General features: G+C 41.1%; 1 protein-coding gene across 4 annotated transcripts in view; it reads left to right on the top strand.

The window, feature by feature from the left end:
• Positions 1–23,264, top strand: part of LOC135161091 (NHS-like protein 3) — a 142,502-nt gene that overhangs the window by 92,704 nt on the left and 26,534 nt on the right. For all 4 annotated transcript variants that reach the window (XM_064118369.1, XM_064118370.1, XM_064118368.1 and 1 more), the window contains 4 exons: positions 10,560–10,795; positions 11,907–12,133; positions 12,205–12,506; positions 12,659–12,936. In XM_064118369.1, coding sequence (XP_063974439.1) covers positions 10,560–10,795; positions 11,907–12,133; positions 12,205–12,506; positions 12,659–12,936 — 1,043 coding nt within the window. The remainder of the gene's footprint in view (positions 1–10,559; positions 10,796–11,906; positions 12,134–12,204; positions 12,507–12,658; positions 12,937–23,264) is intronic.

Genomic DNA, 23,264 nt, shown 5'->3' with positions numbered 1-23,264 from the left:
TGAAACGGTACCGAAGTTCCATTACTGTTGGTCACGCGGAAGTCGGTGAATTACACGGATGATTATGCACGCTCTTCCTCTAATTCCTTATTCACTACCGGTGAATACGTACCACTAGATGGCCTGGGTCTCTCGTCTCTCGTTTTCTCCATGATGGTCAATCCAGTGCGCGTCGCGGTATAAGTATACGATAAGTAGCTAATTTACGTTTATCCGCCATGACTGTGGGTGGCCCTGGGGGGAGGAATTTCTCGATGTTGCACATAGCCAAGGACAAACCGTCCATCCAACCTCGATTAATTAGACCGGTTCGATATATATCGAAAAATCGGTGGGGTTAATCGTTCAATCGGTCACGCTTTTAGGCACTTGGGGGGTCGATCATCTTGCCATTCATACATTTATTTATATTCACATTTGCACAGGCGAAAAAAGGAGCGTTAAAATCCCATCACGAGAGAAGGATTTGACTCAGAATAGGGCGCTCCAATTTTTGGATTTGGTTGGCGCGCCAACTGACGGCGGCGTCCCTAAACACAGATGCTCCTAACCTCGTTAATTGACATCTCATGATCGCGGAATGAATTACTTGTTTTGCGGGAAAAAAATGGCGGGATTTTCCTTGGTGTTGATCAATCTCGGCAGATTGATGAGTCATTTCGGTCATTTTTGGATTAGCTGAGCCACGAGATGAGGCAAGAGCGGAGACTTCCGTTTTAGGTTGGCACGGAGAGTGGGAGATTCCTCCGGGGCAGGGAGTTAATCACTCGAGTGACATTATGGAATCTGGAGCGATGTGAGAATGCTAAATTGATGAACGGAGAATTCTTCTGGTGTCAGTGGGTCAAGCGCTCTGTGCGTTTTGCGTCTTTGAAATACAGATCGAAAATGTTTCTTTCGTCATCCACCGGCCATCTCTTTCACAGTTTATTGTCGTTGCCTTCATAATTAATAGCGGCTGCATTGAACTCAGATGAAAAGTGTCTTACATAAAAGTTTGAAGACTGAAAATCGTGTGGGTTGCGTAATGCAATGGTGAATGATGGGGTTCGGGTCTATGGGCTTTGGATGGACGAGCATTATGTCGCCACGACGTCGGCACAAAGGTGGGCAGTAAAACCATCGATTCTCGCATCTTGAAATTCGATATTTCGAAATTGTCTCAATTCAGTTTTAGGAATATGGGATTATGGAACATTTCGGAGTCTGCGATCCGTGTCTCGGCGTAATGAATCGATCCATCGATATCTTGCGATTAAACTCCTACTAGAGTATTTCAGTCGCTCGCCAAATCCTGATATCCTTCAACTATTCTCTCATATTTCTCTTTGAACCTCCGATTTTCAACATGACGTCTCACTTTATGGATTCGTGCCACTGTCGAGGTGAGGCAAAGTGGTCTGGTTTTTCATTCAACCCCGAGGTGGATTCTGGGTACTCACCATGGACAGAATCCCGCTATCAACCCATAGCATCTGGCGTGATGACTGTGAAAGCCACGTCACGTACAAAACGCACTTCCATCGTTTTACCTCACATTTTTTTTTATCTGATTCCTCTTCTTTAGGTTAAAATCATCTCTCAGTTTAGCTGCCACCGCGAAATTATCCACGACCTTCTTCATCCTATTTCACCGGTGGATACCACCGAAGAAATCCGTTGAGATGTGCCAGAACGGAACAATAGAAGATTTTTTTACCTGCATTATTCTCCAACGCTGGTCTAGGTGGTCTGCGGTTATTGGCTGCAGACCGTGGTTACGATATTTTTTTTTTTTTACAATTTTCATTGGCTCTGTTGGGAAACATTGGCGTTACGTTTAAGGCAAGTTCTTATATTCACGGACTGGAAATGGAAGAAAGTGTATGGTATATTTATGGATATGACTGTTATTTTTCATCATCTCGGTGGAAATGTTCATCATCAATCACTTGGTGGGGTTAAATGGGAGTTTTAATATTACGAGTGACATTTACTATCTGACATTATCAGATAAATCAGACGTTTTCGGTCATCTCTGGATTTAACAGCCAGTCCTTAGAACGACATCTGGCATTTTCAGTTTTTCTTAACACTTTTCAATGCAATCACGTCTGTGATTTTTTCTGCCATGTGTTTGTGATCATTATTGAATCAGATCGGGTGGATCGATTGGGCTGGTTCGACCATCTGACTAATATCTCAGCAGGGAAATTATTCAATCCATCAAAATGTAGCTCAACACAACGCATTTTAATGTCTGGTACCCTCAATTAAAACGCTTTAAAACCCGAGTTTTTCCAATGTTCTCATTTTTTTTCGCCCATTCTCGTTAAAACGGACATAACCAGATGCGTCAGCCACCCGCGAAGGTCCTCACACGTCCCCCACCTACACATCCTCCCTGCAACAGGCTTGAGGTCTCAACAATGGGATTTAATTAGTTGCAGGAATGCGTCGGCGCGAAGGCATCGGAGCATTCCGGTGTTAAGTTGAACACGTACTGTTGCTGTATCTGTTTTCCTCTGTTCTGTTGAGTTTGGTATCGAGAATTACCCACACACATCAGCGAAGACCACCGTAAAAAGCCTCACCCAATGGGACACACAGTCGCAGGTATCCGCGGAGTCATACGACCTTCGCGAACACCAAGGCGCGGCTATTGCCAGTGCAGGTCGCTCTAGTGTTTTCTCTCGTCGTAATGAGAATAGGAGGAGGGAGTGCACGGCAACACCTTGAAATATAAAATATAAACAGTCAGTTGGAGCTACTATCGTCGGCTTTTTCAGTATTGACACGGGCCCACGTGATGTCCATTGTCTTTGGAGACCATTCTCTCTGGTATGAGCAACAAGTTGGAATCGGGATGATTATACGCATTATAGAATGGACAAAAAAGGGTACAAAAAGAATACGCGAGTACTTAATTGGTCGCTTTCGATGTGCATATTAGACAACTCGGAAAAATATAAAATTCCAATTTAATGTGACTGATGGATGCGGTAGAATCCCTGCTTTACCGACGGGCTGCGTGACTCGGGGCTTCCTAGGGTTCCCTGAGAACTGTGGGAAATGAGGTGCCGGTAAAATCGAGTCTTCGAGCACTGGAAAAATTCCCCAATTGGTGCCGTAATTTTTCTTGCATTTCCCGACCATTTTTCTCGCAATTTTTTTCTTCTCGTAGAGAACGATAACGATGTAAGCCATCGTTTACAATTCCATACCCATGAGTCAGTCGTCATCATCGTCACCGTCGTCATTCATCGGGATTCTCTTCATCTTAACCTTCTTGAAAAAAAATTCAATAAATTTCGAAAGCAAGTGTGAACACCACAGAAATGAATGAAGCCCATACATTTAATATCCAACCCACTGAAATGTCACCTGTCGAAACACCTGTCGAGGTTTCTTACTCGCGAGGTCAAACCACAACCAACTAGTTCCTATCAACTGCGATGTCCCTCCAAAGTCGTCTTTAATCTCAATTAAATTAATTGGCAATCAAAAATTTTTCTTCGAAACTTATCATCATTTCTTCGTGAAAGCCAGAGGTGACGGGTGTACGAATGGTGTGGAGATTCATTCAGAAAATTCAAGCCGACGGGTTAGTGAATGTCACGAATACGAGACATTGAGAATCTGGACGACGTGAAAACCGGATGCGGGCGCCACATTAAATACCCATAGCTATGTCCAACTACGGTGGTCAGCCTTCGCAAGGCTGCTCCATCCGGCAATCACACCAGTCGAGATAAAAAATATTTTCTCATCGAAACGAGAGATAAAACTCGAAAGTGAGAGAGAGAGAGAGAGAGAGAGAGAGAGAGGGGAAAAAAATAAGGAAAAATGAAAAATGCCTGACAATCACCTTGAGACGACGACCGCCACTGGACTTACGCCGTTAAAACCTCCACACGAGTCATAACGCCATCCACGTAGTCTATGTCCTGACCATTAAACGCCGGGTTATGCGCCCGTTTCAACTGGAAAATCATAAGCACCGCAAATATGCCGTTATTACCATCTATATGAGTGTGGAAGGCTTTGATTTGCTGTCTCTGTTTAAACCTCTCGGGGCCCACTTACTTTGTAATCATGACTGATACATTATTCAGAGTGCGGTGAAAAGCCAGTGACTGTCACGAATGGGCCGATATTTTCAGTCCCAACAACGTGACGGGATAATTCCGGAAATTAACTGGTTAGGGTTCATGCGAGGGTTAAGTAGAATTAATTGAGGAAATTTTGGGTCAGTGGAAACCGCGAAACTCATGATGTTATCAAAGTTTTCAATTAGCGATGGATTGAATGTACCAACTAAGCGAAATCTTAATTAACTATTCAAGGACTCTGGTGCAGTCGTCCTCAATATTAACAACTGTAAGTTAATCAATTAATAATCATGTTATGGTACACGGAAATAATTTTTTTAGTTCACGTGGATTTTTAGATATTTTTGATAGACGAAGATCTGATCTTATTTTTCCTCTAGCAAATTTGGAAGATAAATTATATTTTATTTATGTCAAATTTTACCCTGCGGAGCTGTAATTAATTCCAAGAGCTTTCTGTCGATCCACAAACATTTTCAGGCGACAAATTCCTTTAAAAAAATGCTCTTTCGCAAAAATTCAAAAAGAAAATTATCTTTTGAAGTATTTCTGGACAATATCTCTCTGTCAGTACGTGAGATAACGAATATCGTGAGCATTTAAATTGCAATAATCATGAAAAATACCTCGGCCCATATCATTAAAAAATTCCATCCAATTCGGTTGAGCCATCACTTGAAAATGTAAATAAAAAATTAATTTCCCGAGGATTATTTAGACTGGTTGAACACAGAGGGCAGTTTAACTTAATGCAACACACGTGCTTGAAAGATATTCAAGGGGGATCGAAACGGCAGCCCGTTAATCACAGTGCTCGTTAGCTCCCGATAATTTCACATAAACACCCAAGTTGTTTATTCCTCTCTCTCTCTCTCTTCATTCTCATCCTCCTCCATAATCGCCGAGTAGTGAATCGTTGGGTGTAATGAAGAGAAAGCCTTGTTGTAAAAAAAAATCTAAATGAATTATACCGAAAATAATGCGCTCGCCTTAACGCACATGCCGTGCTGTACGTGCTGTGTGATTTGTGAAAAATTAACTGAACGATGGATGGGGAACAATGCTGAAGATGAATGTGAGTTGTGGCCCCGGGGCCATTCCTCCGGATGATTGTGAGGGATGAGTGGTCAGTTGTCGGTGTTGAAAGGTATTGCATGCAAATATAACGAACAATTTTCTTAAATGGAAAGGGAAGAGTCATTTACCCTATTGAGATATAATTTCAGTGGCTATCAACCGTCGTGATTGTAGAAATGTCATTGACTTGGAATGACATCGTGGGCAGGGATAAAATCCGGGAGAATTTACGGTCGATTGAACAGAGTCAGAAAAATTCAGGTGCCAGCACCAGAATTTTCATTATTTTTTTCATTGAAATTGACAAATTCTCGATTTATAAATTTTTTTAATTTATATTGTATTTTTCTAGAGTATGTAGAGTCTTTTGTCACTACATAACAGATATATTCTGGGTATATCGACCACTATACTGTCGGCTAATAACTTTGAAATTCCTCCTCAGAGAGACTTCTGTTGATCTATTCGATTGCTGATGACAGCGTAAATTCAAAGATGATCTCTTGATTTCAGGGGATTTCAATATAAATTAAAAACATTTCTGGTTATTTTATAACTCGTTCCCCTTCATCTATCACAAATGCACATTTTATTCATCGAAATAATCCCTAGGGCCCACGAAACTACAACTAAGAAGCGAAGTAGTAAACCGAGATAAGTTGTCTTATGTCTAAGTCTAGTTTTAGATCAATAACTCCGAATCTAACAGAGATAGCAGAATATTCCTAATCACATTTGTTGTAGTCCTCGATTCGCTCGACAAAAAAGGTCGTAATAAAAACTTTGTTATTTTCCGTAGATTTCGAGTTATTGACCAAAAACTAATCGATAGTAAAAAATCACTTATTTCGTTTTACCACGTCGTTACTGAATTCTCCCTCGACATTTTACGGTGATTTGAATTTTCTCATTACCTTTGGCATATTAGTCATGCCTGAAACACATTAGATGATTGTACACCTTCCTTATATATCGGGTCATATCATCACAAGTCCCTTTCGGGTAAACCAGCCGCGAATAACATCACATCACCTACCGCATACGTGATCCCATCGTTGGCGTGAACTTTCCCTCATCGTGGCAATAGCGAGAGAATTTAGTTTAAAAAAATGTGGTATAAAGAGAAAAAAAAAACTACTGAGATAACTAGAGACCGGTTGGGACGCGAACTTTGATCTATCCGCAGTTATGGTGATGTGAATGTGTTTCACCTGAGGTGGAATATGTAACTGAAAATAATATGGAAATTCTCCTTAAATTTCATGAACTCGAGCACATCTCGACTCCATCTCCATTGGTGGTCACGAAAAACCCGGCAATTGTATCGAAAATGGGCTCACGGTTACTGCGGCGGGTGTGAAATGTCGTAACGACGTGTCAAAATGAACTAACTCCTCCAGGGGACGAGGATCGTTAGCAGATACCTTTGGAAATAGTGGAGTTTTTGTTTTTTGGATTTTTGCAGTAAATTCTTTTCTGTGAATTACTTGAAAAAAATTGAGATACCTCACTAGACAAGTTGGGTATTTGATAAATTATTGTGATTTTACTAACAATAATATGTAATATACATTAATTTTAAGCTCTTGCCACGAAAATTATAACCTTTTTCAATTCTAAATCGAAAAAAAATACTAAACACGAGAACAATTTCTTCTACACTACTAATTTCCCCTGATCTAATCAACAAAAGTTTCACTAATACTATATAATTATTAAATATAATAATCAACAGTTCAATAGTTGTGCCCATGTCTATATTATAATTTTTATCCTGAATTTAGTTGCAGAATTTGATCGCTATAAAATTGTGAAAAAATATTTATTTAACATCCTAATAAGCCATCACCTGATAATTTATGAGTTTGATGTTGATGTTAACACCAGTGAAAATCTCACGAACGAGAGAAACAGTCCAGATGGGACCGATTCCAATTGGAATCACGATTTCTATAGAACAGAGACAGTGTACACTCATTTCGCGTCATGAGTCGCAGTGTTGGCTCCGGGGTGCAGTAAACTCCTCAAATGTCCCTCCCACCCCCTGCCCCCCCTCACCATCCATCAAACATTAAACTCATCCTCACACTTCTCACTGTCTCGGTTATATTCCTGCAAGAAGGTCTTATCTTTCGGTGCTTTACGATCCTCTGGGTGACGCCGTCATTTTTCCGAGTGGCTCCGAAACATTTCACTAAATGAAAAACGTTATACGATATTTGTCGTACGTGAGTTAGTTCTTCCTGTCGTTCATTGTTTCCTTTATTTGAAAATGTTTTTTCTTCTGCTGTTTCAATGGAAAACTATAAATATTGAAATGAGAAATTGACAGGTGTCTCGTTTCTGCAGCAACGTGACACTGAATTTTTTTTTAAATTATTGAAACCAATACTCCGTCGAGAAAAGAAAATTCCCGGTAATTGAAATAATTGAAAAAAAATAAGAGAGAAAAATATAGAAAAATGTACGTGACAGACGTAATTATCTGCGAAATAATTATCAATTAAATATACTACATATAATTATATATTTTCTACATAATATTAGGTACATTATATTATTTCATTTATTTTAATGCTGAAATATTCGCTAATTAAATGTCAATGAGTTTACGTTAATTTTGAATATTATTCAAGACTTATTAAATAAAAAACATGATCATTAATCAATACATAGAATATAATAATATACAAATATAGAAATGTAGTCGCTTCATCACTAGAAATTGCCAATGGCATCAAAAACCGTTCCACTGTATTCGTATTTTTCAAAAGCAAATTAATAAAATTACAATCACGCAATAATTACTTGAAATGTATCACGAAATAAATCGTTCCCCTCACTGTTCCATGAGAAATTCCCCGTCATCGATTTATCGACCTCGTGGCCCCCACAATAAATTCATTGTCACCCGAACAGACAAGTAGATCCGGATATTTATGATCAGACTGCGCGTAATTCTCGCCGAATTCACCAGAGTCAGCGCTCGATACCATCGAAAAATCAGCGCTGTTGACCCTTTTCGCACTCCCTGAGGCCCTTCGTGCCCGCGCCTCATTGGATATTTCTTCCCTTTCCCCCTCGCATCCCTTGTCCTACCGTTGGTAATTTTTATTTATATCTCGGGATGGGGTTTAGTCATTTTATTTTCACGCAGCGGCATCGCCTTCCTCACAATCAGCGCTTCGTTACGCAGAGGATTATAAAGTCGATAAGGCAGGTGGGAGGTATCCCCCTCCCCACCTCCCCCCATTTATCTAGCCACCCGTGGGTGATACGTCGATCCCGGGTATCGATAAAGCGCACACATCTATCCACGATGAGGTGGGGTAAATGCGATGGATAAAAATGTGGAAATGTTTAAATGAGTGGAAGTTATCCGAGTGAGTTAATTTCATTGACTCCTCCTATCTCGCAGGATCTCGAGTTGCGTTGGGATGCGAAGATGTTTATCGAGGATTACGCGCAATGAAATGTGAATGAAGTGTCCGTACAGTCGGTGGGGAAATCGTAAAATTCGGAAGGAATTTGAATTGACAATTGCGGAAACATAAACACGATACGATTTATTTTTGTGCGAATCGAGAGGAAAATTAAGGGATTTGAGTCATTTTTTTAATTGGGAGTTGATTGAAGAGATAACGAATTGAAAAAAATTACTCATTGATTTGTCCCGCCTCTCATTTGTGGTCAAAATTACCGATAATTATCTCGGAGCTCAGGAAAAATAAAAATCTTGGAAATCGATCGCTGTGAAGCGGCTCAGGGGACCGGTATTGCCGTATTAGCCGAACTGGAATCTATCGGATCCGTGAGATGATCGAGTGCAGTGGCCACGATCGCGATTAAATCGGGGAAGACGTTCTTATTACCGAGTGCCACGTGCAAACAGGAAAAGTCTCGTGTTAGATTTTGTCGCGTTAAAAAGTGTAACAGGTAAATGGTGGGACACGGGTGGCTGGCAAATCCACGATCGATAGATATCGATCGCGATGCGTTGCTTATCGGTGGTGGGGCACTTCCAATCGATTGAAAATCGACGGAAAAATATTCGTGAAGAATTATTTCCGCGAAGTCTCGAGGAGATTAACTCCAAGGATATTTTTATTATCGGAAATATCCCGAGGGAATTAACGAGTAGATTAATTCGGGGATATTCTGAAAGTGGCTAATCGATTGTTAGGTCATACATCGACTATTGAGGGCCTTGGTGTAAAGAATAGGTTTAGTCACGGGTGGGGGGAGATATCAGCGAGGAATTACGAGTTTTTTGAGATTTACGAGACATTTCGCTTGTGTTATTTTTTATTTCTTGGGTTTTTCATGTCCTCGACGTTGGTTATTCGAGATTATTTGCAGGCGTATGCGATACTGTTAAATGTCTTCCGATGTCTTCGTTATAAAGTCTCAAAATGGCGGGTATTAAAACAAATGAGTCAGGGCAATAATCTCTGATAAAACAAGAATTAAATCGAAAAAAATTCGTGACTCATCTTGAGAATAAAATCATCAAAACCAGAATAGTGAAACTGATTGAAGACGGATATCACTGAAGTCAAGGAGAGGCCAAATGTGGGCTCAATGTCGGCGCAACGACGGCATCAAAAAATATTTCTCCTTAAAATCTCAAAATTATTTTTACGATCAGAATGAGTGTGAATTCCATAATTGGGTGGAGTCCAAAATACCGTGATGAGATTATTCGTTGACCCCAAACCACTAAACACTCCTGCGTCACGGGAAATCCCCCCGAATATATTAATTTCAATTTTTTATTTCACTGAAATCACATCTTTCCTGAACAAGTCGTTTGATTTCTAACGGTCAGGCTCGTATTTCTCGGCGTACAACATTAATAAAATCGATTTTACGATCCCCGACCAGTGTATGTCACTCTCCAGCCAATTATCATTGGCGACACATCGGCGAACCAACGCCCTGGCGATCGCCTCCCATTAATTAGCCAGGTTTATTTATTAGACTCGAAATTATTCGATAAAAATATTCCACATCTTACTTTTCTCTATTCTCTCGACTTTACGCATCGATGATCACGTTTTGCATGTGACAGTGATACGTTATCGATCCATCGGATCAGCTATTACGTCCTGCGAAGCCCGCGGCAGTTGGATTTCCGTTAAAATTGGCGACAAGTCAACTTGATTTTTCGCTAAAATGCAGGGAAATAGAGTTATCTCAATATTTCCAAGAGTAATTAAGCCGTTGAGGTCTCTAGGAAGCCCTAATATTCGTGTAATGAGTCGTAAAAATGCGGCAAGATGGCGATTCGACAGATGAGCGATTTCCCACAGATGAGATGAATAAAATAGCCGCTGGTGAGAGTTAATGAATCAAGTCTAACGATTTTTTTTCCATTTTCCCATGCTTCAGGTGAGGTTTCCAGTGAGAGTGTATCAGCAGGTACTGTACCCCGAAGAGGTGAGAGAGTTGAAGCTGCTGATCTAGGCAGACACACGGAAAATTTGGACGAGACAACCCTGGCCGCGAACACAGCGATTGACGCCAGGGGCGGGAGCCCTCAGGGCGCACACCTGTCAGGTGCTGTCACACCGAGGCCACCCAGAGGTAGAAGGCGTCAGAATCATAACGGTCTCGATACAACTCAGGTTTGTTTGAAATATTCCTTAACTTCTGTTCATTAATTTTTACGAAATTTCGACTCAAAAAAGGGCACAATAACTTTTGTTGCAAACTCCCTGTTCCTTAGGACAGAGCAATAAATTTAAAAAATTCTAGAGAGCATTCGGGATAATAAATAATAATAGTGATATTGCATTGAACTGCTCGACAGTTATTATTATTCCCTCAAATCGACCGCAAAAATCGCAGATTTAAGAGTTTTTTCCCCTTTTCTCCGGCAAGAATATTCACGTTTAACTATTTACATTGAAAATAGTAATGCAAAAGTACTTGAATAGTTAAATTAGGTTTTATTTGCCAGACTGATTTATCGAGTACAGACGCATACGTTATTATCAAGACAGAGCAGATGTGGATAATAGGGATACGCGAGTCCTTAACTTGTCGCTTCCGATACGTTGCATATAAACCAACGTCTTAAAAACCGTGTAAAAATCGCTTCAAGTGTACTCAGGGGGAATAGGTATACACTGGTATCGTTGACTAGCACCAACAGCCTGTGGTGTGTCAGGAAGAATTCTCTCCGAGGCGAGAAAGAGATTTACCGCTTGGCGTCACTCGGACGTTCGCGCGAATGAAGAGGGAAAAAAAAATCAAGTTCAGAAGTAACAAAACAAGAGGTGGACGACTTTTGTTAAACAGAGTTAAATAAAATGAGATGGGAATATGCCTTCTGCCTTTCTCAGTGTCATGCTGGGGGCTTCACGGTGTGTTCAGGCGAGTCAGCTCCTTACGCCACGCGCGTTGCCTTCATTACCATATCTTAGATGCAATCACGATGGGATTAATGCGAATCCAGACGTTTTTTCGCATGCTAATGCCTTTTTAAAGTGAGGGCTTTACAACGAAAAAACAATCTCTCAGGGGCCTTGGATGTACTGAGCAAAATTTTCGGGCCCAATTGTAACTGCAGTCGTTCAAAATTCCCCTCTTGATGCGCGAATTATCGGAAAGTTATCGATTGAAAATATATTTGGAAGAGAGGAGACCTTGAGATAGATCTTCCTGAAGGATTTTTGGGTGCAGTATTGTTCAATCCTTGGGCTGTTTATCAATAAATATTTTTTTCACATCCAGGTAAAGACGGAACGACTCACGCCCGATAACAATTCAACGTCATCGAGAAGCGTGACGCCGTCATCGTCGAGTCATCCAGGTACGCCACCAAATGCCGCGGCACTTGGTGGACCCGACGGCCCACCAGCGCCCCATCATCTCAAGCACATGGAGCAGATGATGGGAAGGAATTACAGTGACTTCATGAGAAGTCTAGCCGCCAAGTACAACAACGCAAACCCCAACGAGTGCGTATTAAATAATCAACAGAAAATATTTAACAATCGCTTATTATTTTATTATCCTTTTGTCTCATCAGTTACTTCAGCTCGAGGGGTAACGGCTATCCACCGGGTCTCGATCCGAGATTTCCCGCATTTAAGGCTGCTGCAACGCCCTTTGTGGGGTTGATGGCACCACTTGGAACACCACAACCACCGACTGTACCTACGACATCGCCCTTATCTGGGAAAGATTCCAAGGAACAGAAGCAGGATACACTTTTTGGTAATCCTGTCTTTCCACCGATGCTGGATATGTCCTCTACTCAGGCATTACTACATATGGTTAGGACTGCAAATGCTGCCCACAATGCAGCTGAACTCGAGACTTATTTAAAAGGTACGTAAATACTCTGATAAATATGAATAATCGTCTTTGGAACTTCAAGGACAAAGTTGTCAAACTGAATTTGCAACTCCAACACCGTTTCTTGTCCAAATCAAATCTCCCTTTTTTGTCATTTGTAATGAGATTGTATTTGACATCTCCAGGTGCGAATAAACGAGATGCAGGTGTAACAAGTCCCCTGGATCTCTCGTCACCGGGTGGTTTTGCCCCTCGCAAGAAACCGAGACCAGAAACCCGAAGACCGGGAAGTGTTTCGCCAAAACCAAAAGCAACACCTCGTCCAAGTACACCTCCACCAGTGAGATGTCCCTCACTCTGCGGTCATATGCCCTGCGGTGATGGCCAAGCTGTCAATCGTTGGACCATCGAGGAGGTCGTTAGCTACGTGTCCTCGATCGATATTTGCGCCGAATATGCACAGGTAAGAAATACCGTTTTGCCTTTTTTGTTGGCACTTCATTCACATTCATTTCGTGGTCCCCTTTTAACGCAACGATTTGTCTTATTTTCACTTATCTGCGTTTCTCTTGGCAATTGACTTTTTTCATTCATTCTCCAACGGCACGGAGAGGGGGGAGGGAAGGGGGCCGAACGTCATTACAGTACCGTGTTGTGAATTTGAATCGCGCTCCATCGATTCTTTTCGCGTTTCATTCCCAGATCGATGGATTCTTCGGTGAAGACGAGACCGACCGTACGCTGCAGTGATCTGTAATTATAAAAATTACAATTGAAAATTTGAATATTGCATACATTCTAAATTGCAATTAGCGAAGACTTTACAATCAAATTAGAAAATATTTGTAGGGACGGGAACTCTGAGGAGAGCGAGGAGTCGTATTCAGGCACTTGATTTTTGTCTAAACATTGCGGAATGAAGAGAGCGATGGCGCCCTCTGCGCGGAATTTTTGAATTTCATGATTTTTCGTCTTGAAAATCTTCAGCTAATCTGGAGTCTTCCTATCATTTTGGTCCCCCGAATTGGAAACGAATCCGAAGAAAGTTTCATTCACTCGGTATTTTCAACTTTAATGATTCTCCCAGTGGCCTTAAGTAGTCGACCCCAACACCCTTCCACGTATCAAAACTTTCTACCACCTTCCTTCTTCCCCCTTGCGTCCCCCTTTCGCCTTCATCCCGGAGGTGAAATTCACGCGGACGTGCTAGACTTCCTCAGCTTCATGATACAGTTTTTCTTTTTTCCCCAGTTTATATGGGAATAACGGGCGCGGATCTAATGGTCTGGCATTTTCGCTGAGAAAGCTGCGCCATTCATGAAAAATTGCTGTCAAATTTATTTTAATAAGACAAGATTCCGCCAAACGATAAACGAATTCCACTTCGCAAAATGCAAGCCCGGATCAATTGAACGGAAATATTTACCTCCAGCTTTTTATTCTCCATTGTTAACTCTAGGAAAAAAAATCCTCCACAATTTGACAGTTGACAGAGCCCTGAAAACGCACCAGACTGGAGACATCCGGTTTTTACGGATCGTAAAGTTCACTCTGTATCTCGCACGCGCGTGTCTTTATTCATGAATATTCAAATCAAGGAGAGAAGTTGCCGTTACTAATGAGCAAACTATGCGCCTTGATCATCGCCTCAATTTTCACGCGGATGTTTCAATTTTTTAAGACCCCGATAAAGCAATCGTCATCATAAAATTAGCACTCATTAAGCCCCGTCAGATCCCCCTAAATCGCCCCAAATCATCAACCTTCTCATCATCTAATTATCTCAATCCTCAATCACAATTAAATTCCCAAAAATCGTCGCAGAAACCGAAGTCGTACCTTATTTCGCATCACATCGATCCTTTTGCAAAACCCATTGAACTGATCTCCCTCGGAATTCAATCAGCGCATCATCTCACGATTGTTTCGATCTCTCATTGTATTCAAATGCAAATCTCATTGAAACAAATCGATCTATGTCACGCGTACAAAATAAATAAAGAATTGAGGATTGAACGGAGCTTTTTGTGCACCCGCTAACGACTCCCGACAATCGTAAGCCGATAAGCTGTCTTCATTAAGCGAAATCCTTATGCCAGTGTACGGTATATGGCCAGGAAGAGACCACCAAAGACGTGGAGCAATTGGATCATGGATTGCTCCGGAGGATTCATACGGTGTAGGTGGGGATTGTGGTGGAGAGGGAGGGGGAGGGGGAGAGGAGGGATGTTATGCAAGCGAAGGTAAAAGTAATAGCAAATGTATCCCTCCTGGCATGGATATATTCTCCCCGTGCACAATTCAATCTTGACGAGTGTGTAGGTGTAACTTATGGTAACAAGGGGGTACTCTGGGTCCGAGTTGGCGTGCGGTACTAGGGTACATGCTCTCTGTACCCCCTTTCGCATATGTTAGACATCAAACCTGAATCATGAATCCAGATCTTCGGTCTAATGGAGATATTCTTGAGAATGGAGATATAAATATTTTGATGTCGTGCACGAAGAACAAAAATGAGGGGAAAATTAAAATTAATGAGGGAGTCAATAATGTCCACGTGATATTTATTATTGTGGAACATGTTGGGGATATTGGATGCGATTGAAAGGGGAAAAATTAGAAAATTATGAACGAAATTATTTCATATTTCGTTAAAAATTAGGCAAAATTACTAATTTTTTAACAATATTTAGATCAGAATTCCTCAACCAATTGGAATAATCGATAAAATTATGGATATTTAATGTGGAATTGAGATATATTATTAATTAATTAAAAATTCAGGAGTGATTATTTCCCAGTTTTCCTGATTTTAATCAATTTACATCGATTTCGTCAAAGAATTTTCAAAAATTGTATTCGCGAAGAACCGTAGTCCTCACTCGGCTCATGCCCCCCACGTTAAGAACCCGCATTACATTATTTATTATCTCCTAAACTGTCTCCCACAGGCAGTTGAATTTTTATTCAATAGCTGTTGAATATTACAAACATGATACATTCAAATCGCAGGGACAATCGCAGGAAAAACCTGTTTTCCATAGAGATACGTTTGAAAAGCCATAAAAAATCAATAAATCGCAACCCCTGACAATCGATCACGCGCTGGATAATTCCCACCAAATTCACTAGTTCCCTCTCGCTTCATCAACGCAACGAACTAGCGACTTTCTAACGATACACTTGCCCCCCATCTACGACCCCGGATTACGACCTCACCTGACGAATCGCGTGTTAACGCGTAACGCGTTCAGAATCACCCAGAATGATTGATAAATGATTAATCCGTGGTAATGCACCGTAACAAGGAAATTCGTTGTTCAACCGCTGTTATGTATTTCATTCCAATGATTACACCTAGTGAATTTCGAAAGCATAATCCTCTTCCCCCTCAACCCCTCATCACGATGAAGGTATTGCAGACAAAATTGATTTCCACTCATCACACGTGAGGCACATCAGCACGACTGAACCATCTGACCCCCGTCGACCCAATGCGATTACATCAATCACCATTGCCAATTAATTATTCCCCTGTTTCGTCATTACGTCATCATGAATAATTCCTGATAATCGCATTCTCACATATCTCGTGGGTAAAATAAAATAAATAGAGGAGGTAATCAATTAGTTTGATCTCAGCTGCGTGCGTGCGACGGTCTTCATGAATTTAAAGTAAAGAAAATCAACATCTCTCGTTGAAAGCCACCGAGAACAAGTCAACGGTTGAACTCAGTTGTATTTGCAGCATGCAAAATACGAAGCTAGAAAGTTTACGGTTTCTTTATCGATTCTCAAGAATGCAACTGAAGATTCAGAGTTTGTGGCCATGATAGGATTGAATTCAAATGGATTTCAGAGACTGTCGGGTTTAAATTAGGGAACGAACTGTTTGGAAATTTAGGATTGAACCGAGAGAAATATTAAACAAAAATTACTTTTTTTTTCGTAATTCTAGAGCGATATTTAGTAGAGGAAAATATTGTGAAATTGTTACTGAATTGTTTCACTGCGTTCCGTGATTTTCACCTCAATTTTCAGTAAAAAAACGATATCGTCAGGTTAATTTTTGCAATTACTTTGGTAATCGGTAAACGACATTGAATTCCGTATTTTTACAGAATATTTTTTGCGCGGAACAAAAATTTCATAATTTTTGTATTTCCGAAACGAGAAACTTTTCCGTTTGTGGACGTGATATATTGTCCCCCAGTAGATGTATCCTGTGTTAACGCAAGACCATCAACCCTTCCAGCATAAATCACCCTCGACGTCGATCCCCCTTATGCCTCCCACTCTCCAACAGTGCGCACCCCTCCGGTCGCTCGATCCCCGACGTTTGCGCTGCGTCCGCGAATATCATTCACGTGGGGAATCTGGATGAGTTTGTCGGGGAGGGGGAGGGGTGGCACTGGAAGAGGGGAAAGAGGAGGGAATAAAAAACGAAGGATTGTGAGGAACTCTCGACCCTCCGGTCGACATCACGCTCGATCGAGAACGTGAGTCCGTCGTATCCGAGCCATCGCTCACGTTCACCAGGTTTTCTATATGTACGCGCCTCCGTTCCAGTGGTTTCTCATATTCTATGTACTATCGTCTAAATTCCCTCTCTTTTATGGACCTCATGGAAATGCCGAGAGAGGCGGTGATGTTATTCTACGTGAAACTTGTTGGCAGAATTTTATACGATATATTATTCGCAGTTTCGAGTGGAGAAAACCGATGCAAATTGATTGGAAATTTGGTGAAATCAATTTTTAACAGAATTTATTCTGTTGAGGGATTAAATGTCCTACGGAGGAGACGGTTGACCGGATTTTAATTAAATACCTCTCTTCAAAATTCATTTATCCATTAATTATTATCAGTTAACAATGAAAATGATTATTATTATCACAATCATGTTTTGATAAAAGATCTATAATATGTCAATCATTCGATCTGCGAACAGTAGTAAATTGTCTAATTTCGTGTTCATAAAAGTCATGGGCAATGAGTAATTTGAATAATTTATTGAACAACAAACTAAATCATTGAATTATTCGCTATTATTTGCCATTCTGAATCGACATACGACATATTTACAATTCATAATATTTAATTTTGAATAGAGAACAGGTTCATTGTTAAATAAATCATTTATTGGTTTGGAAAATCATAACACATAATTCTAATTTCTTTTTCAATCTTCTCTTGGAGTTTTATGATGTATCGTTTATAATCCAAAATTGCGAGGAAATATTTTTTATTAAAAATTTAACGAATTTAGTTACAGTTTCGAACGACAAAAACAGCTCGAATCGATTGAAAATTCGGGGTAATTACTTTGTACAACATTTTTGCTTGTAAATTAAATTTTTCTGTAGTCTCAATGAAGATGCTATCCCCCAGTAATTTTCACATATAATTTTATTACCACCGTTTTATTTCTACAGTAAATTCTCGAGTTTCTGTCTTATTAATATCATCCAAGGCCCAGACATTCGAATTATCCCTCCCTACACTTATCCAGATGTACATAAACCGAATATATATTTCCTAATCTCGAAATCTTCAAATCTAACCACATAATCATAAAACAGTTGCAATAAACTTGCACCACGGAACGAAATAAATTTTCGTTATCGCGAAAAAAAAAACGAAAAAATGCACGTTAATTGTTTCACTATCGAGTCTGCACACCTGTGTATGTTAACTATGAATATTTCATTATCCTGCATGAATTTCCCCGCCTGAATATCTGCTCCTGCGCCCATTCAACTGTTGAAAAAACAATTTCCTTGACATTTTTTTTCACTGTCATTTTTTTTTTATTTGCAAAGTAACTTTTAGTGATTTGTTCGAGTGTTGCCAAACGAGTTTGAGATTCCAATCCTACGGGATAATTTAGCAAATAGTTGAGGTGCGACTCGATCAGAATTCACGATCGGTATTCAGGTGCAAAATGCAAATCAAAGGCACGCGTGACTTCGTTTGGGAAACGATTTATTTTTATTTGGATTTACTTTTTTTTGTGGAACTAGATAATCACCGTTATAAGGTGCAACGTGGGTGTCTCCATCACCCGGTGGATATCAATCGATCCTATCTGGAGATTCAGGGGACTTGGTGGGATAGCCAGGGGCAGATCGTTAGGCTATAACTAATTATGGAACTGGTTGTGGGTCAATAGTTAATTGCGAGAGGTGGACGACACGGGTTCTCGCGTCTTCTGCGACTTATTTCGTCGTTTCTGGAAGTTAAATCCGTAGATCTTGGAGTTGATTCGATGCACAAAGAGAAATTTTTGGTGAAAAATCGTTCCCTTCCATAAAAATGTATTTTACAAATTTTTCATAATATCCTGGGACAGTTGACGAACTGTATAAAATTCCTCTTCCTCTAGAATTTAATTTCCGTCTATTGTTTATGTGGAGATCAAGCAAATTCGACTGGAAATGTTGGCTCCCAATTTTTCTTATAAAAATCATTTTAATTGCCTCTAGAAAAATGTTAGTATTTCACTTCCACGGTGATCCAGCACACGTTGGGGTCCCCCAGAGGAGATAATCCCTGGATAACGTACCCTGTCCATACATTCATCCCCCACCACTCCGAGTACATGTCACCCAGGTCACCACCACTGATTAATGCAGCCCTCGTGATCCTCCCCCGAAGTCCCATTGCATATAAACCTGAGACAGATCTGGGTTGCTCTTCTCTATCCGTACCACCAGTCTCCAGTTGCATCATCGACTCTTGCCAACCGATTTCTCACGAATTCGTACCCCAAATGCATCGCTCTAACACTCAGTCCATTTTTCAGAAACCACTTTCTCCACTCGTATGGTCTATTGAATTCGCTTCCGGTTGTTATTAGATCTGCGAGCTCAGGTCCGCTGATTCATAAAACATGGAAATTCAGCGATCATCAGCTAACTAATTCAGACTCCCACCATTTTCCTCCTGATTCCAGAAGAAACTGCTGACTCAGAAAATAAAAACACGAAACACAGTCTTAAAAGTTAATCCTCAATTGTTCATAAAATTTCCCTTTTTTTGCGAATGCATCAACCAAACGTCGATCCACCTTTATCAACAAATAAACTCGATACAACTCCAGATAATCCCGCCCTCTCCCCTATCCCAACCAGCGAACTTCGAGTACATGTCGTGTACAAGTGATATTATCTATTGGCGTGGCCTCTCTGTCCACATTTTCATATGAAAATCGTGGTGGGACAATAGCTCGCGCAGTTAAGGTGAGGCGGGAGGAGAGTGCGAGATAACCTCGTATAATAGAAATGGCGAAATGCCCAGGAATAGCTGAGGAGTCTCGATCATGGAATGTTGCAAAATTTTCAATCCCAAATGGTCCCGTAGGGTCACTGGGTGGGCCTTCGTCATGACTCGATATTTTATTTCTAACAGGTTGAATTACGTCTCGGTGAGTTGACTCAATACTCGAATGTGTTCATCTCGTCTGATTTCTATCTCTCGGTGATGCTGTTGTGGCGAGAGGAGGAGGAGAACATACCGGTGGTTATCCATCCTGGGTAAAATATCCATCGTAAATGTTCGTTGTCTCTCTTCTCCCTAAGGTCCATCATCGTCTCGTTAAGTCGCATCAATTCCGGCGGTTCGTGGGACTCGCATCGAGTGAAGGTATATCTGAAGTCTTGGAAAGTCCAAACGAAGAGCGCACACGTTTGCCATAAAGGGTCGATGTCAGTCAAGTCAAACGTGAGCTCGGGAACGAGAGGTAGACTTTTAGGTTTATTTTATTTTTCTGTCGGCTCGGGGATAAAAACGGTTTAAAGGCCTTTGCCGAGGGGGTTTAACGTCATACAGATTTTCCGGAGGTGGATTGTGTCTTTATCGATCCACGCACAAGGGAATCGTGAAAATTTCAAAGTCTCTGACTCTCAAAATCTTGTCAGCCCGATATTAACCAAAATATTCTTCTACATAAGACCCTACACAGGATGACAACCCACGGCGTTCGCTGAATTCTGATGGCATTTCCTTTGATGACATTAAGACATCAACGATCGAAGAGGAGAAATTATTGAATGAGGATTTTAGCTGCGCCGGTCATTTACATCAAAAGAAATTGACAACTTCGTTGTCCTCTCGTTGACTGTCAATTCAAATCGCTTGGTCTCATCCCGCTAACAGGGCTCTACCAAGGGGGGCGGGGGGGGACCAGGTTTCATTGGAATGACTCAATCAACCAAACCATTGCCCTCTTGGCATTAGCCGAACAGCCAACAAGACATATTGCCCGATATCGAGAGTCCGACGTTGAAAGGACTAGTCAATCTACATGTTGTCTCTATGGAGTTGTTTCGATCATTTCAAATAAACGCAGGACAGTTTTGGTATGATTCCCTGGTAGCATTTGTATTCGTTTAACTGCACAGCTCTAATGGGCATCGTTAGAAGGCCTTCACATACGTCTTCAATGACACGATTGCACACGTGTCGCAAGCCCACGGGATTGTTTTCACTCGGTAATGTTTTTACGAAAAATTTTGTCCCTCTTTCAGTTTGCTTCCTAGGCTCGTTACGATGAGAACACGCGTGATGACCAGATTCCCAGTAGGATTAATGATTTCTCGAGGAGACGAGAAACTCGAGTAGGATATGGCGGATGCTGGCCATTCAGCACCCGTGAAACTCGACCTCAAGTGCAGCACTTCTTCGGTTTACTGTTGTCTTATTTCATTCGGTGATTTTTATTTTTATTTTTTATATCCACGGACGCTTCGTCTTCATTTCCGTTCACCTCGGGATGGATCTGAGGACTGGTTTTCTTGATATCGAGGCGTTCAGCAGCGACAGAAGTGGGTCGACGGGCGCGGTGACGATGGATCGTGGTGGAAATGGATGATGTTGCTTGCAGGCACGTATGAACACCGACGATCTCATTCTGGGCACGATGGGTAATGATAATTAATGCCGGTGATGGTCTGCAAAAGGAAACAAGTGGAGGGAGAGGGTATGAGGATAACCTCATTATGACTGTTCAGGTTCACTGACGATTGATGAGAATACGATTCAATCAGGTTGACAGACAATGTTCCGTGGTGTTCCATATTGTTTCATATTCGTGAAACAGCCCGGGAAACCCCCAAAATCATCCCCGAAGTCCGGGTGTAATCGTCAGCCTTGCCAACATCTTTCTAAATAAAAATTCAGCAGCAAAGTGGTAAAACGAGATAAGTTGACTCATCTCTGAGTCGAAATTTTGTGCCATATCTCCGGATCTAAGAGAGATAGCAGAATTTTTGTCATAACTTTTGTTGTAGCTCTCGATTAGCTGCACAAAAAAGGTTCTAATGAAAATTTCGCTATCTTCCCTAGATGTTGAGATATTCAATAATCAGAAGTGACCTATCTCGTTTTACCACTTCGTTACTGAATTATCTTCCTATGAGTCTCTTTTCTTCACCAGTCGGTTCTTCGGATGATCATTCGTTGCTTCTTCTTCCGATTCGTCCAGCATGTATCCTCATTAGACAAAATCACTTCCCCCCAGAATGTCATAATTGATTCATCAGAATAGCTGAATTAAGCCAAGAGGTATCTCGTAAACGATATTATCTCACTATTATCAGATTCATCTCCACTTTATCATTATTTCCCCAGTCCTGATACATTCCATATCTCGGCGATCAGTCAATCGGCATGTTATAAGCTACTGGTCGATCTTCAATATCATCGAATCCCTTTTATATTCACTTTGCATTCAATACCCCGAGTGCATCACCGCCTCACCTAGAAATGTGTCACGTTGAGGCCAGGAGATACGACCTCCCACACGATATTAACGTTTTACTGATGCAGTGCACTGTGTCATAATGCACCGAAGATGTGAATAGAGAAGGAGAAATTGTGGATTACACCAGGGGGAGAAAAGAAAGATACGTCTCTTCACCTCGAGTGTGCCGGAGATTTATAGCCTTTTGCTGGTGGAGTTGGGGGGCACGAGTTGGACTCGCTCGCGCCTCACACGCTTATACTTTCTCGGTTAGAATTGTACAGAGACGGGAATGATCATGATGGCTAACAGTCCTGGTAACACACGTGAATTAGAGACATGGGTATGGGGGTAGGGGAATTATTTAGTTTTTAGAGCGGTGTGGGGTTTGTATCAGCATTGCCAGCGCTATTTCGAGACCATTAGTATAAACACAATGAGGTAATAGGTGGCTTGTACTGAGGATTATAACGCGCGTCAAGTCATTCAACATGATTTAGATCCGTCGTGGTGAAATCATTGGGTCGAGTTAAAAAATTGTTGGTATGTTTTGATGAGCTGGGAGTCTTTCATTAAATTAATTCATTGAAATTAATGGAGAAACATTTCTTCGGTTGGAAAACTACGGTTTTTTTATGCAAAATGGAGCAAATCGAGTCTGAATATTCAGGCGAAGATAAACAAAATATGATTTCAGTCAATTATTTGTAATCGACAGGTCGTCATTACTTCGTTGTGCTAAAGTGACGCCCAAGTTCCATAAAACATTTACAATTTCTCTGGAAGTTGGGGGTTGGTATTTCGGTAATAGCACGAGGGCTGCGTGCCCCGAGGAAAAGTTAAAATTCCTTCAATTTGTCAAGAATAAAATCCGAAAAATGGTGTTGGCCCTAGACTCACCTCCTGGCAAAATACCTGACCAGAAAGAAGAGGCGAAATAACTCCGGCTCTTATCTCAAACGGTGCGGATCATCGATTTGCTGGAGTTTCCAAAAAATAAATCACGCAAACGGTGATCATTAGGTGCACCATCCTCGGGGTGTTGGGAG

Source organism: Diachasmimorpha longicaudata, chromosome 4, assembly GCF_034640455.1.
Source record: "Diachasmimorpha longicaudata isolate KC_UGA_2023 chromosome 4, iyDiaLong2, whole genome shotgun sequence".
NCBI classification, from domain to species: Eukaryota; Metazoa; Arthropoda; class Insecta; order Hymenoptera; family Braconidae; genus Diachasmimorpha; species Diachasmimorpha longicaudata.
Note: the sequence above shows the minus strand (reverse complement) of the source record. Positions and strands in the feature narration are given on the sequence as shown.